Genomic DNA, 16,010 nt, shown 5'->3' with positions numbered 1-16,010 from the left:
CACTATTCTCAAAAGTTACAGGACTAGCAAGATGACCATTATATGATTTAGGCACTAACAAAACAATGAAACCCCATCCTTTCAGTTGTCTGGTTTCCAAATGAAGTTTTTTTAAAAACCCTCACAGCCCCCTGTGACCACCTCCTCCACTTTCCTGGAAATCTCATACAGAAATTTTCACTCCTCAAATATTTACTAAGTTTGTCAGGGCTGTATGCCTCATACTTTCTGCTATTGCTCTGGGTAACTGCTACTCCAAATTCCCTCGATGGAAGAGATTTTATGTTTCTGTGCCCCTCGACAGACTGTAGCACAATTACAAACACATCGTAGGTATTCAATAAAAACTTACAGTATATGCCTTAACTCAGAGTGATCCAATAATCATGCAGGGTAAGGTACTTATCATTAAGTACATTAAACAAAGCAGTGGGCACAAAATGTTTCCAGGTTTTAAGGTAAGAAAATGTATGTTGTGCGTCCCATCTCTTATGCCCCCTCTGCCACCAATCACCTGGTTTGCCATTTCCTTGCACACTAGAACCTGGTTTCATTTCCTTTTTTATATCTTTACCTTTTAAGAAAATGTTCATCACCCTGAAAAGAACCTCCGCACCCTTGAGCTAGCGCAGCTCAACCACTAATCTGCTGTCTTTATGGATTTACCCATTCTGGACGTTTCATATAAATGGAATCATACAACGTGTACTCCTTTGTGACTGGTTTCTTTCATCTGGCATAATGTTTTCAAGGCTCATCCAACGTTGTAGCATGTATCAGTACTTTGTTCTATCGCTGAATAATATTCCACTGTATGGATACACCATTTTGTTTATCCATAGTAGTCAATGGATTTGGGTTGACTTTGGTTATTATGAATTATGCTGCAATGAACATTTCCTTAGAAGCTTTGGGTGAATATATGTTTTCTCTCTCTTGGTACATCCCTAGGAGTGAAACTGCTGTGTGAAAAAACTGTTTAACTCTTTTAGGAACTGCCAAATTTTTTTTTCCAAAGCAGCTGCACCATTTTACATTCACACCAGCAATGTACAGAGTTCCAATTTTCTCCACATCCTCACCAACACTAGTTATCATCCGTCTTTCTGCTTACAATCAACCTAGTGGGTGTGAAGTGGTTCTGATTTGCACTGTCCTGATGACTAACGCTGAACATCTTTTCAGGCGCTCATCAGACACTGCATATCTTCTTTGGAGAAGGTCAGTGAAGATCCTTCGCCCATTTTTTAGTTGGGTTATCTATGATTGAGTTGTAATAATAGTTCTTTATATATTCTAGATACAAGTCCCTTATCAGATACATAATTTGCAAATATTTTCTAGCACTCTGTGGGTTGTCTTTAATTTCTTGATAGTATTCTTTGAAACACAGAAGTTTTTAATTTTTATGATCTCCAAGTTATCTATATTTCCCTTTTGTTGCTTATGCTTGGTGTCCTATCTAGGAAACCACTGCCAAATTCAAGATCATGAAGGTCTTCTAAGAGGTTTTTAGTTTTAGCTTGCACAGGTCTCTCATCCATTTTGAGTTAAGGTGTGTGTAAGTGAGCCTCCTAGTGAATTGAAATAATCAAGATTAAGAAAACACTGCAACAATACATGTGTAAATGAGACTGGAAGAAAATGGAACTACGTATGGCCAGCACTTACTAACATCACATGAATTCCACGTTAAGTGTGTCTGTGGAGTAAAGTTTGCAACACTGAATTCTCACTATGGCAGGTTAAAGACAATTACTAGTCTAAGAATAACACAAATCAGAACTTGTACTGCCTCCCATTATTTTATCGATGAACTGCTATATATGGAAAATAAAATTCTTTTGGATATTAACATGTGGCTAATTTAAATATAAATTAACATAATAAAATGTATTTAACGTAGGGGCCGGCCCTATGGCGCAGTGGTGCACTCTGCTTCTGCAGCCCAGGATGGACGGTTTGGATCCTGGGCCTGGACCTATGCCAACTGTCAGCCATCCTGTGGTGGTGACCCACATATAAAGTGGAGGAAGACTGGCACAGATATTAGCTCAGGGCTAATCTTTCTCAGCAAAAACAAGGAAAATAGGGAGAATTCAATCTAATAATTCAGAATACTTTAGCCATTACAAAATGTCTAGGAAATAAACCACAAACAAACCAAATCAGGATGTGAAATGCATACAGTAAACGTAAAAACTAACCACTGTTGAATTCCAGGTTACTTCAAATACACTTTACACCACAAAATTATCAAGTAAAAGGAAAGATGAACTTTAGGTTATTCCTCACAAATTGTCTTTAAAAAACTTAATACTGATATACGTGCCTAGGTACTGGAAAACATTTAAAATTCACAGCCTATTAATGTCCTTGCAAACAAAGTTAAAAACAATGCCAAGAATTCATGATGCCACCTCACCTGCTTGCACTTCTGGAGCGTCTGGCTGTGCTGTAACTTTTTGGTGGTGTTTTAGAACGCTTCTTTTCTTTGTCTTCTTTCTTTTTGTCTCTAATAAATGAACACAATTTATGCATTAGAAGATTCAGCTAAGGTACATTTATACAGCATTACAAATAAAAACAAAAGCACAGTGAGATCGAATCTGATTTTTTCTTTTAAAGTAGCACCTGAGCTAACAACTGTTGCCAATCTTCTTCCTTTTTTTCCTTTCTGCTTTTTTTCTCCCCAAATCCCCCCAGTACATAGTTGTATATTTTACTTGTGGGTCCTTCTAGTTGTGACATGTGGGATGCCACCTCAGCATGGCCTGATGAGTGGTACCATGTCCGTGCCCAGGATCTGAACCAGCGAAACCCTGGGCTGCCGCAGCGGAGCACACAAACTTAACCACTCAGCCACGGGGCCAGCCCCCTAATCTGATTCTTAAAATAAGAACGTTATTCTGAAAGAACTGTATAGAAACAATAGTGCTCAAGTGGTATATCTCTGGTAAATAACTGTTTTTTAAAAAAACCCTATTTTCTTGGGATTCCACATAAAACTTCTCTCCAATAAAGTAAAGCAGACTATGTGGTGAGAACACAATTAAGGATGTTGAGCTTCTTAGTAGGTCCTGCAACAAACACCAATACTTTTAATGATAGTCTCTGGGCTCTTCAACACTCCTTTTTCTCTCAGCTGAGTGCCAGTTCCCCAGCCCACCATGACTCTATGTCCTCTCCTCTCAGGCTCAAATCCATAACACCACTACCAAAATTAATCACAATACTATCAATAGTCTTCCAAAGCACACACCCCAACGTTAACCTCATGGATCAACCCAACCTTCTATCATTTTTCCTGCTGCTATATATTCTAGGCTATTCAGTGCTATTGGAAAAATATCCCATCACAATGGACTGTTACTACAACCATACCTCACTCTAAATCTTCTTAGAGATCCTTGTAAACTTTATTCCCCACAGCAATTTCCCCCCAAAAGATGGCCACTCTCCCCTTCACTCTGGGGAAAGGATAACAATATATTTGTTGAATGAGATGTCCCTAACACCCAGAAACACAATCTTATCCTCAACTAATCTGTAGTTTTAGAGATTAAAGGATCACTTTCGCTGTTCTAGGCTAATCCTCTCGCCCTATATTCTCCATTTCATTCCCTCCCTTTGTTGGTCACCCTGCTCTCCATTCAAGTTTTTATCATAATCTAATTCCGAGGTTACTGTCACAGTTCCGTAAAGGGTCCCAGTCATGTTTTCCATAAGTTGATCTTTCACTCTCTACCAGAAATCTTACAAAGCACTAACTTGAGGGTATTAACTCCCTGTTCACCACTTTTCAATCTATTTCCACTGCCTCCTGGATCAGGTGCAAACTCCTTAGTGTGAACAACAAAGGCTTCTGTGTGATTGTCTTACACGTCTCTGGTCTCACTTCCTCATCTTCCTACACCAAAATACTTGCTATTTCAAGAATTCATGCTAACTTTGTAAACAACATTCTCTACCTGAAAGCATGCCCCTCATGGAATCCAGTCAAATCTATCAGGAATTTAATACTCAGAGTCACTTCCCAATCAAGCCTCCTCCAACATCGCTAACAATGGCCCTTCCTTTGTAGTTACATCCATTTCTCTCCTAGGATAAAGTTTCTGGAGGGAAGGAATGCCAAATTCTTTTGTATGATAGCTGTTTCATTTAGCAAGCTTGTTTGCTTGCTTGACTGGATGAAGAGATGACTCACTGTAAAACATGACTAAAAGCCTTGTTACAGGCTGAACGCTCAGTAAAGCTATCCCAGAACCTCTGTTCCCAGGTGAGTTACATGCTTACCAAGAATAAATTTTGTTGGCCTCCAGCTGTCCTTATATAATTAAATATATAAACGGATAAAGTAGTATAAAATAAAGGACTGCTTCTAGAAAATTAAGGTAAATATTTTAGAAAGAGATAAAGGATCACTGCTAAAAAAATAACTTTCAAAACTGTGTGTGTGTGACAACTATGAATGGGAAAATAGAATAAAAATCTAGGCACTTTATCAAGTGATAGAGTTCCCGTCGCTTCAGAGGTGGTTCAAATGAAAAAACAGTGATTTGGTATGTGTTAATCAAGGCTACGTATACTAATTTAAAAGGGTTTGGCCCTATATGAGAAAGATTGATTATTGAATGCATGTTTAAATCAAAATAAAATTGTTAAGGTGAGAATGTTTGTTGTTTGATGAATCCTCACTGTAACTCTCTACTGGTCCCAAATCATGAGGTAGGCGACTCTCCAAGTAGGGTTCAGTATCTGGTGTATAGTAATTCTTTTCTTTTTTTTTTTTTGAGGAAGATTAGTCCAGACCTAACTGCTGCCAATCCTCCTCTTTTTGCTGAGGAAGACTGGCCCTGAGGTAACATCTGTGCCCATCTTCCTCTGCTTTATATGTGGGACGCCTACCACAGCATGGCTTGCGAAGTGGTGCCATGTCTGCACCCGGGATTCGAACTGGCGAACCCCGGGCTGCTGAAGCGGAACATGCCCACTTAACTGCTATGCCACTGGGCCAGCCCCTGGCGTATAGCAATTCTTAATAAATGTTTTTTATAAGGTGTTAATGATAAGATATATAAAGATAAATTAAGGCATGGTTGTCTGCCATACAAACTCTTTTGGCATAGCATGAGGAATGACTGACAGCATTAACTCCTTAGCAGTAGTTGCATGGAAAGAAGGAAATGAAAGAAGGTAGTAGGATAGCTAGAATTTTTACTACAAACAAATTTTATCTAAGCCTTCAGCTACAGGCAGAAATCTCAAGTTTACACAGGAGAACAAGAGAAGAAATATGAGCCTCCTCAACTTTGAACAGTTTCTTCCCCAGTCTGGCCCTATCACTCATCATTACCTCTTTTATCATCAAGCAGCACAATATTTGAGGTCTTGAGAACTTTAAAATTTATCTTCCCGCCCAATATTAACAGTCTGCCGTACCTGGTTTTTGACGTGCTCCTTGACCGTCTGCCTCTCTCTCTAGAATGAGATCTTCTCCGGCGTGGACTTTTGGACCGTCGCCTACTCCTTGACTTAGAATGCGATCTCCTCCTCGATCTGCTTCTTGACCGCCTGACAATATAAAAGGATGCCAACACATGCATATAAATGGACAAAGACTAGCTCTGTGTGAGACTATTTCACTTAGCATCAGACAAAAGATTCAGACATATGGGCTAACCATCAGTAAGGTGGGATAACTTCCCATCAGTTGCTGCCATTATTTATTTAGCCCATACAATAAACATCTTTGATACTCCAGAATTTAGTAATACCTTTTAACACCTGGAATTCCTCATCTTTTAATCTTTTGGTCAACCTGTAATACTAGTCCTTCCATGCCCACTGAAATTACAACTCTGAACTTAAAAATACCTCTTGAGAATAAATGAAAATAAAAAATATCTGGTTCATTTGCATCATCTTTCACAATTACATAGCACTTTAATATGCATTTATTTGATTCCTCAATATTGCAGGCTAACTCTAAAATTATCAAACACTTATATATGCTTATCAGTGCTTTACAAATACTAACTTATTTATCCTCATAAGCCTATAAAGTAGGTACCACTACTATTCCCATTTTATAAATAGAAACCACAGTGTGTGCTGCCTTCTATGATTTCTGATTCTTGTTCTCCAAAATATATTTCACTTCTTTGATTTACACTTTAAGAGAAATTCAAGTAACGTAGGCCTCATGTAGATATACACAATTCAGTTCAAACTGCCTCTTTTTCTCTCATTTCCACTCAACATACCACCGTCTCTATATAATCATCTCTTTCCAATCATGTAATAGAAATGTTTCTCTCTGTACCCTCTCCCCCACTTCTATACTTTCTCTCTCAGGACTGAAGCACAATTAACCTTTGAGGTTGTCACTGATCCTCCTTCCTACATTTTATTTTCTTCTATATTAATAATAGTTAAAAATAAATTACAGTCCTTTGCTTAGACTTGATCATTTAACTTCTAGTGACCACTCAACCTCTTTCTATGAAAAATTTCAAATACAGTCTAAACTTTTTGCCTTCACTTTTTCAAGGTGCCAGAGGATAGACATTTTAGAACTGGAGATTTGTGTTCAACTATCATTTATAAACCAGCTGAGAGCATTCATTATTTACCCTCTTTGAGGCTATTACTTTGGCAGTCGAAAAAAAACAATAAAGGCACTTATATCACAGAATACTTGTAATTGAAACAAAATTATGAAGTCCAGCTCAGTGGCTCAGGCATATACATTAAACACTGACTCCCTTCTTTCCTCTTACCGATATGCTAATATAGCTTTGGTTGCCATCATTCTCCAAAACAGCAGTTTCAAAACACATCAGTAGAGTCTGATCAAATTCAATAAATTTTTATTTTAATCATTTTTTACTATATCTGAAACTATTTACTGAAACAATCCCTCTCAATAACATGAGTGTATCATAGGAAATTTTCCTGTAATGCTTACCTTATCTTTCTGTAAGCTCCAAAAGGACAAGGAGTTAAATATGTTTACCTTTTTCACCACTGTACCCTTGGGCAATTACTATAGTGCCTGACTTCACTTACTAGCTTATGTGAGCTTTTCAACATGGAAAAATACAGAGATTAGCACATTATATATCAAAGTAAAAAAGCTTATTGGAAGTAACGGTCATTTTATATGCCAAGATGCTCAAGATACTACACAACCCATAATTATGTGTTATGATGTGTTATTACAAGTGTCCAAAAACACTTTGTTCAGGGAAACAAAGGTTTCACTGTTATTTCCCACTGGTCATATAAAGTAGTTCTAACTAAAATCTGAGAGTCCTACCATGTACTTGGTATACACAGAAGAAAAAGACACAGGCTCTCTTTTTGCAAACGTTTTTAAGTGATATATAAAGCTATGAGAGCACTGTTCTGGAAGATCAGGACTGTAAGTAGTAACAACACTTCACATAAGAATAAAATTTTAGCTGTATCTGGAACCGAGAAAAAAGGAGTTTCTCTTATGAGATGAAGATGTGGGAAAGAGCTTTAGGTGGAAAGGAACATCGTGAGCAAAAACACGGAGGGATAAGGAAAACGACATGCTCAGGCAAGTAATACTGTGGTTAACTGTTTGGAGTGGCAAATGATGAGTGTGGAAAGATAAACCAGGCTGAACACTGTGAGACGGTATTTTGAGGTGGGCCCTGGGGAGGTGATTAGGTCCTAAGGGTAGAACTTTCATCAATAGGATTAATACCTTTATGAAAGAGATCTCAGAGACCCCTCGCCCACTCTACCATGTGAGGACACAGAGAAAAGATGGGTGACAACAAGCAAGGAAGTGAGTCCTCACCAGACACCGAATTTGCCGGCACCTTGATCTTCCTAGCCTTCAGAATAGTGAGAAACAAATTTCTAGTTTATAAGCCACCCAATCTATGGTATTCTACTATAGCAGCTGAATGGACTAAGACGAAGTCCAAGAAACGACTTGACAAGGTCATTCGACCACAAGGTTGAAATTATTTCCAAAATAAGACGTTTTGCCCTTTTCATCACTGTGCTGACGTGCACTAACGTGGAAAAGCAAAGGTGGTGTAAGAGTGCTGGCATTTCCTTAGCAGAAATCAAGGGAGCGGCAACAGAACTGCCCTAGAAGTCACTGCATTGTTCACTGGCATTTGCAGTATGCACTTGCAGTACAAGAAAAGAGAAATAAAAAGCCATTTTCAGTAAGGATGTCCTTGATGAAGCAGTAAAAACTACTAACTTTATTAAATCTAGTCCCTTGAGTACTATTCAAGTAGTAGTATTATTGAGGAGCAACACTGTACCTAGTCCCTTGAACAATATTCTGTGCGATAAAATGGGAAGTAGGCATAAATCACTTCTGATACTTATTAAAGTTCAATAGCTGTATCAAGGAAGACACATGATTGAGTTTTGAGCTTAAAGAATTGCTTCTCCCATGAAACATCACGTTTACTTGAAAGAACAACTGACAAACTACGGTTATTCAGACTTGGGTATTTGGCAGACATTTTCTTGAAAAATGAATGATGCCTATCATTTCAAGGAAAACAACTGAATTTGTTGCCAATAGTAAAATCTGAGCTTTCAAGAGAAAATGAAATTCTGGAAAAAATCAATCCACAATTGTGACCTTGACATCTTCCTAATACTTAAGAGTTTTCTGATGAGATTTGTGGTAATATTATCAAGTGTCATTTTTTGATATTGTCTAACAAAACGTGTTAACATTTGAAAACTTGCATAACGCAATGAATCAATTATTCTGCAAACCACTGATGCATAATTTTACAAAAGCATGCCTGGGAAAAAGATCCTTTCAAAATGTAAGGAAGATCAATACATTTTTATGCAACAGAATATGAAAGGTTCATTATTATGGTTTCAGATTCCATATTGCAATTATCTTTTAAGAAACTATCACTTGTCAAGTTTTGGTGTTATATCAAAGAATACTCTTCACAATCACCTGAGAAGACTATAAAATTACTTTCCCCTTTTCCAACTACATCTTTGTTTTGTGTAAAGTCAGATTTTCTACATACGCTGACCAAAATACACTGCAGTAAGTTGAATACAGAATGCTATACCTGTCTTCTATTAAGCTAAACATTAAAGAGATTTGCAAAGAAGTAAAACAAAGCCACTCTTCTAATTCTTTTGAAAAGTTTTGTTTCAAAGCCATGCTAATACGAACAGGTTTACTATTGTTATTTCAAATGAGTTTTAAATTTTAATATGGTCAACATCGATAGCTATTAGTGATATACACAAAAGCTCTTTGGGCTTCTCCTATTTTCTACAAGTATAAAGAAGGTCCTAATACCAAAGCCCCTGGTCTAAAGAAAACCTTATACATTTATACAGGAACATCATGTAGAAAAGAGAATAAATTGATTTAGTCTTACTCTAGGCAGGATAAAAGGACGATACTCAAAAAAGCATAGCAAATCGTCACTGCAAATATTCATGCATTAGATGGGTAATCTGCAGGTTGTATAATGACCTCCCAAATTAAAAATTTCAGAGTCTAGTGGAAAGTCAGAACTAGAATTTACAAGTTTCAAGTACACTGTTCTTTGCATACTAACTCAGTTTAGTGTTCATATCCCAGCACCTAGTCCTCTGATCTCTGGATTGTTTTGGGTTTTAAAGGATCAATCATCTATTTAGCCTATCCCTTTTCTCCATTTATACATGTGAACACTTGTTCACACACTCTGCTAACAGGAGTGATTAGTAAAACACACTTTAACCAGGAGCTAGCAGGTTAACAGGTAGCAAATTAAGAAGGATGCAAGATACAGAAATTCCCTGTGTCTAAGGTACAACAGACTATCAAGAGCAATCAATCTAACCTGTGCCTGGAAGATGAGGGAGTCCTCCTCCTCCTGGAACGTGACCTTGATCGTGAGTGCCTCCGTTTTTCTTCTTTTTTATCTGGATTTAAAAGAAAAGGAATCTAGATTTAGAAATCATCAAACAAATGGGAAGATTATTCCCATTCAGAAGTTACTGTAAGAATTTATCTTAATTTTTAGCTTTTATATATAATCTTTAAATGTTATAAGCGATCATTTTACAGTGAGAATGCATCACTTAACTAAAGCTTCGACAAATTATCAAGGCTTTTGGTAGATCCAAATGAGAATTCTAATTTTCAGTTATCCAAAGGTTCCCCTGACTATTTCATTTGCTAGACTTGGGAGGCTGTGAAGTGTCGTCCATAAAACTCTCTATGAAAAGGATTATCTTCCACATTCTTTATTCTTTAGAGGTTTCTAAGTGAAGAGTCCCTTTTTCCATTCCTAGGTTCTACTTTCCAAAACATAGCTACAATTCACACAGATTAAAACTTTAATTTTCACACGTTTATGTATTAACATCTCCCCAACCAGCATTTAACTGTAAAATAACTAAGTTTATAATAAATAAAAATATAAATATTTTAAATTCTTGCTCCAGCAAATGTTCTTTCTTCACCACTTAGCTCTATGTTCCTTTGCTTAAATAAATTCATGTATATTTACGTTAAAGACGCTGATACACAGGCTCCATATTTGGCCTCCAGATCCAGAAAGTCACGATTCATTCACTGTTCTCACTGTATTCTGTGACAGAACTGGATATTCATAAGCTAGCTCTCTTCTTAATCTGTCTCCTCTCCTTCTCAAAAATTTTCAATTGTGTAAGTGTAGGAGACAGATCTAGAATGATTTGTCTCTATTTCCTATTTTTTAAATGACACAAGAAATTCATTTCACTTGGGAATAACAAGAGAAATAAAGCCACTGCATTCTTCACACATGGACAAAGTGAGAATGAGTTCCTCTTTCCCATTTACATCATTTCACTAACACGATGCAATTTATTGTGAATGTCATTATTAATAATAAACTAACAAAAATCGGGGGGAGGGAGGAATTCATAAAGAAACCACTTTTAGTCATTCCAGTTATGAGTTTTCAACAAAAAGAGAAACAGTTCTGCATGGCGTTCCAGCTTTGGAGTCACAGATCCAGTAGTGTGTCTAAAGCTCCTCCTGCTTACCATGGGGCCTTGGGCTAATTATATAATGTTTTGCTGATTAAATGAGCTAACACACATAAAAGCACTTGGTAATAATTTAGCCAATATTATACTTAAAAAGCATTTGTCTAATACTATACATATTAAAAGCCTTCCTACTTATTAAGAAATAAGAATTGAAAATTAATAAAACATTATTTAATGGAGGAAAAAAATCCAGGACCAAAGATCCAAATATATACAGACAATGAGATGACCTTTCATTTCATCTTGAAAAGACAATCTGCAAAGAATAAGGTACTTGTTCTTCTTTAAACAAATGACAAACAGAAGCATCTACAGTAGGTTCTCTTGGTCAAAGACTTAAAGACTAAAATCAATTAGGCTATCCCAACATAGGAAAACATAAATGATGAAAAACCACCAAAAAACCATAAACTAAAAACAACCAAAATATCACACCAAGTATTAGATAAACCTAGGCACTGCTAACATTTTGGAATGGATCATCCTCTGCTTGGGAGGAGGGAGGTGGCACCTGTCCTGTATACAGAGAATGACGTTTAGCCCTCAACCAGCTAGATGCAGTTGGTATCGGCATGATAACTAAATGTCTCCAGATATTCCCAAATATGTCTGGGTAACAACTCCCCACCTCCCCATCCCCCGACTGAGGATTGTTCCAGTACACGATCTTTTATCAGAACTTGGAAAATCAAAAAATGACTAGAGTATTATTTGACAAATTTCCAAACTTATTCAAGAATCATTTTTGCCAACAATCATATAATTTAAGATTCAACACAATCACATAAATGTATTTTACCTGGTTCTATAGCAGCAGAAATAAGGGACTGTGCTTCTCGTACTCTCTTCATGGCTTCCTCTATTTCTTTACTAGAGGTATCTGATTTCAGACTTGGTGAAACAAGACCAGCAGCTACATGATTCAACCTGAAACAGAATCAAAAATTGAGATCTGAAATATTTAAAAATGCAAAACAGTACTTCAAATAAATATAATACATGTTTCAGCTATCATCATTTTAGTAAGATACTCCTTGAAAAAGAGGGGGAGGATTCCAATTTTGGTAAAACCATATACAGTCTAGTATCCTTTTGAACATTTACAATGGCACTTGCACTTTAAAGACTCAGAGATACCTGGAATAAGAAAAACATCTATTTAATTTTGCTGAACATCCATTAACATTCTATAAAGACATTTTGAGAAAGGCTAGTAGATAGGAACATGCTGATGCTGAAGATTTTTGATTAATAGAACTCTCCATCAGATTTAAAACCTTTCTGCAACATCATAATTTTGTTGTGGAAGAGCATTACTTTTAAGTTTGCAGATGGGGAGAAACTGATGCAGAGGCCAACGGCACACAAAAGTTACTCATCAAATTTCTGACAGGAAAGGCTACACATGCACCTTAGTGTTTATACATGTGAGAAAAAATTAAAGACACCAAATTTAGGATGGTAGTTATCTGTGGGAAGAGTGGGAAATACAGACAATGTGTACACGGGGAATTCAACTGCATTGATGATATTTTATTCTATAAGCTGGGTGGAAGATATATGCTTGGATTTTATCTAATCATTTTTAAGAAAAAAGGCGAATAACTACTAACGACTATAGAGTCTGCCCTCCCTCCCCCCATGCTCTCCCACTTACTGACAGTGACTTTCACCAAGTTAAGGAGAAAAAGGATTAAGTCCAAATTTAATATACCAAGAAATTACCAATTAAAACATCTTATGACTGTTATATATCAAGCAGGAAACCTAACAGTTACTGCATAAAGAGAATTTTTCAAAGCACCTAAAAGACAACGTTGGCAATTATTGTGTGATATGTACTACTCCTTTGCTCTAGGATAGTGCTTTCCCCCCTTCTGCCTCCCCAACATGGATTCATTCCCCGGGGCTTAGCTTCTGTGATCTTCAAACTAAGTTCTTCTCCATGTAGTAAGCACCTCTTACTTCCTCTGGTTGGATACACATGCTTTACTGTATTGAAATAATGTCTCCCATCTTGACTACAACATAAATGCTACAAAGGCATGAGCTTATAGTAGGTAGTCAATATATATTTTTCAAATGAATCAACTAAAGATAATGTTTAGCTCTTTTCCTGTTATCCCGGGATAAGCTTTTTACAACTATTTTGAAAGACTCAAATTACACTAAAACAAAACCCTTTACAGACGGGCTTGTCTTGGGTTTCTCTCCTTGTTTCTTGAAAACAGAATTATATATTGCATGCCTAGAAATAACTTTCTTTTTAACTATCAAAAAATAACTGTTCTCTAAACATTCACATACTATATCCATATCACAGTGGATACAGAAAAAAAATCCTTACTTGGGATCAACAGTACTCATAAGCTTCAGCAACTGATCTGCAGCAAGAGACTGCAAAAACAAAAATATAACAGTGAGAACACACAAAACAATTTTTCAGTATGTTGAACTATCCTAAGACAATCTGGTAAAGCTCCAAAAAGTAACATGTTCTAGGCATAACGATGACTAACAGAAATATAATGCCAGACAAATGTCACATTATAAGGTGTCTAGTAGCCACATTAAAAAAATAAAAAGAAACAGGAGACATCAGTGGCTATAGTACTGGATATTCAGAGCTGCTTTAGCAAGTGAAATATAAAGATTGAGAAGCTGAACAGTCTAGATCTTACTTAACAATTACCTGCTGCTTATTTTAAGACTTTCTGAGGGAAAGTAACATATTAAAGAAACATGTAGGGCCAGCCCAGTGGCGCAGAGGATAAGTTCCCATGTTTCGCTTAGGCAGCCCGGGGTTCACGGGTTCGGATCCCGGGTGCGGACATGGCACTGCTTGGCACGCCGTGCTGTGGTAGGCGTCCCACATATAAAGTAGAGGAAGATGGGCACGGATGTTAGCTCAGGGCCAGGCTTCCTCAGGAAAAAGAGGAGGACTGGCAGCAGTTAGCTCAGGGATAATCTTCCTCAAAAAAAACCAAAACCCAAAACCCAAAAACCAAAACCATGTAAAACAAAACTCAGAGTTCTTAGCCAGTATAATAATTGAGAGATTTCCAGAGTAAAAACTTCAGAAAAAAGATTACAATGAGAGAAAACCAAAATTTCCAAGTCAGTAAATAAGAGGAAAACAAATGATAAAACCACATTCCCATCCTTTCCCAACTATTTATTCTGACTCCATAAGATACTGATGTCATGCTGGCTTCCTGTGAATCTACTCTTTAAACTACATAAAAAGAGACATTCTTTAATGGGGAAGGGGCTAATAATACAGTGAGCTTGTAAATCTTCTTTTACCGAGTTTACATAAGAGAAAATTACTACTGCACTATCTTAACCACTTATCTCCTGCTCTTGGAATGCAAACTAGCAGTTAATGAAATAAATTCTTTAATTATAAAAACGGGCTCAAAGTTGAAGAGCATTAAGTTATACCTGAGAGTTCAAGTTTGCTCCAGGAAGCCCAAGTGCAGCAAGGGCAGGATCAAGAGTAGGAGCTCCCAAAGCAGCCAGTGGAACAGCACCAATCTGTGAGATTACAAATTTTATTTATTTAAAATTTCATTTCTGTTCATTATACCAGGGGGTGAACTTTTTCTTTTCCTCTAAAGGGCCAAATAATAACGAGTTTAAGTCTGTAGGCTATGTGGACTCTGTTGCAACTACACAACTATGCCACTGTAGCTCGAAAACAGTCCTAGACAAGACATAAACAAACAGGCATGGTTGTGTTCCAATAAGAATTAACAAAAATGGGGGTCTGGCCCAAGCCCTATAGTTTGCCTACCCCTGCCATATACGCTGGCCACATTTTTCACTCATTACAGCATATTTATACCTAAAATCAGAATTTAGAAAAAATACAAAACTTTTCAATACATTCTTGTGCCAATTCTATTTATTGCTTCTCCCCTCCAAATCTACTGTTCAGTGTCTGCTTTGTGATACTGAAAGCAACACCCTTATTTCTCCTTTGACAACCGACATGATGTTAAGCTTTATCCGTAGGGGGAGCTGAAAGGACACTAATTGTGGAAGGGGTTTCTCTTCCTGGTTCCTATGTCCCATCTCTGACTATTATTGCAATACTATATGGGATATCCAGCGGCCTTCGCCTCTCAGGGAGTTTCAGTGGCATCCTCTTGGGTAGCTTCCTAGCAATTTCTGTGGCCCCCAAAGAACTTCCCTACTATCCACCCTTTCAAAGGAGGTCTGAACCTTAGCCTCGAGGGGGAAATGGAGGTCCCTTTCATCTAAATGTTCTTTCCTGTGTTCTTTCTGTCTCAGCGCTAGAAGTAATTGCTTCCTATCCCTGAAATTCCTGTATTCATTAGGCTTCCCCCAGTAATCTGTTACTAGTAAACTTTTCCTGTTCAAATTGCTGTGTGGTTCTGTCTCCTGCCTGACATAATTCTGAGTAATCGATAATTTAATAGACACGAACCATGCAAAATCCTATAGTCTTTGGAGGCAGTTTGACCTTCTTTATAAGCACTGTGCTAAAAGTTCTCCTAGTTTCAATTAATATTGAGTAAACATAAGGTATCAAACTTTCTGTAATTTAACTGTTCACTGAGTCCAGTTAAAATACCATGTTAATACTACTACAAAAATGGCTATCTTAGTTATTACACAATTTTATACATCAAAGGTATCTACAAATTATCAAGATCCTCATTTTATAAGTAAAAAAACCCCTAGAGATTAAGTAACAAAGTCATACTGAAAATTCCTGATCTCATTCTCTAAGATACTGTTCAGTTCACTTAATAGTTAACTGAACTATTTGGACAGGCAAAATGATATAATAGAAACACTGCTATAAAGTTCAAGGTGAAGTTCATCATTTGCTATCATCTGGGAAACCACTGACCAGTTACAATCTGAGTGGTTAGAATATATGATATTTAAAGAGTCTTTTAGTTCCAAAATAA

The 16,010-nt window shown here is 37.0% G+C and overlaps 1 protein-coding gene across 3 annotated transcripts in view; it reads right to left on the bottom strand.

Annotated features, from left to right (window-relative positions):
- Positions 1 to 16,010, bottom strand: part of SRSF11 (serine and arginine rich splicing factor 11) — a 43,598-nt gene that overhangs the window by 2,766 nt on the left and 24,822 nt on the right. For all 3 annotated transcript variants that reach the window (XM_046645276.1, XM_046645278.1, XM_046645277.1), the window contains 6 exons: positions 14,512 to 14,604; positions 13,415 to 13,464; positions 11,867 to 11,994; positions 9,870 to 9,951; positions 5,443 to 5,574; positions 2,426 to 2,515 (listed from right to left, as the gene is read on the bottom strand). In XM_046645276.1, coding sequence (XP_046501232.1) covers positions 2,426 to 2,515; positions 5,443 to 5,574; positions 9,870 to 9,951; positions 11,867 to 11,994; positions 13,415 to 13,464; positions 14,512 to 14,604 — 575 coding nt within the window. The remainder of the gene's footprint in view (positions 1 to 2,425; positions 2,516 to 5,442; positions 5,575 to 9,869; positions 9,952 to 11,866; positions 11,995 to 13,414; positions 13,465 to 14,511; positions 14,605 to 16,010) is intronic.

Source organism: Equus quagga, chromosome 18 (genome assembly GCF_021613505.1).
Source record: "Equus quagga isolate Etosha38 chromosome 18, UCLA_HA_Equagga_1.0, whole genome shotgun sequence".
Classification (NCBI taxonomy): domain Eukaryota; kingdom Metazoa; phylum Chordata; class Mammalia; order Perissodactyla; family Equidae; genus Equus; species Equus quagga.
This window is presented reverse-complemented; position numbering and strand designations above follow the sequence as displayed.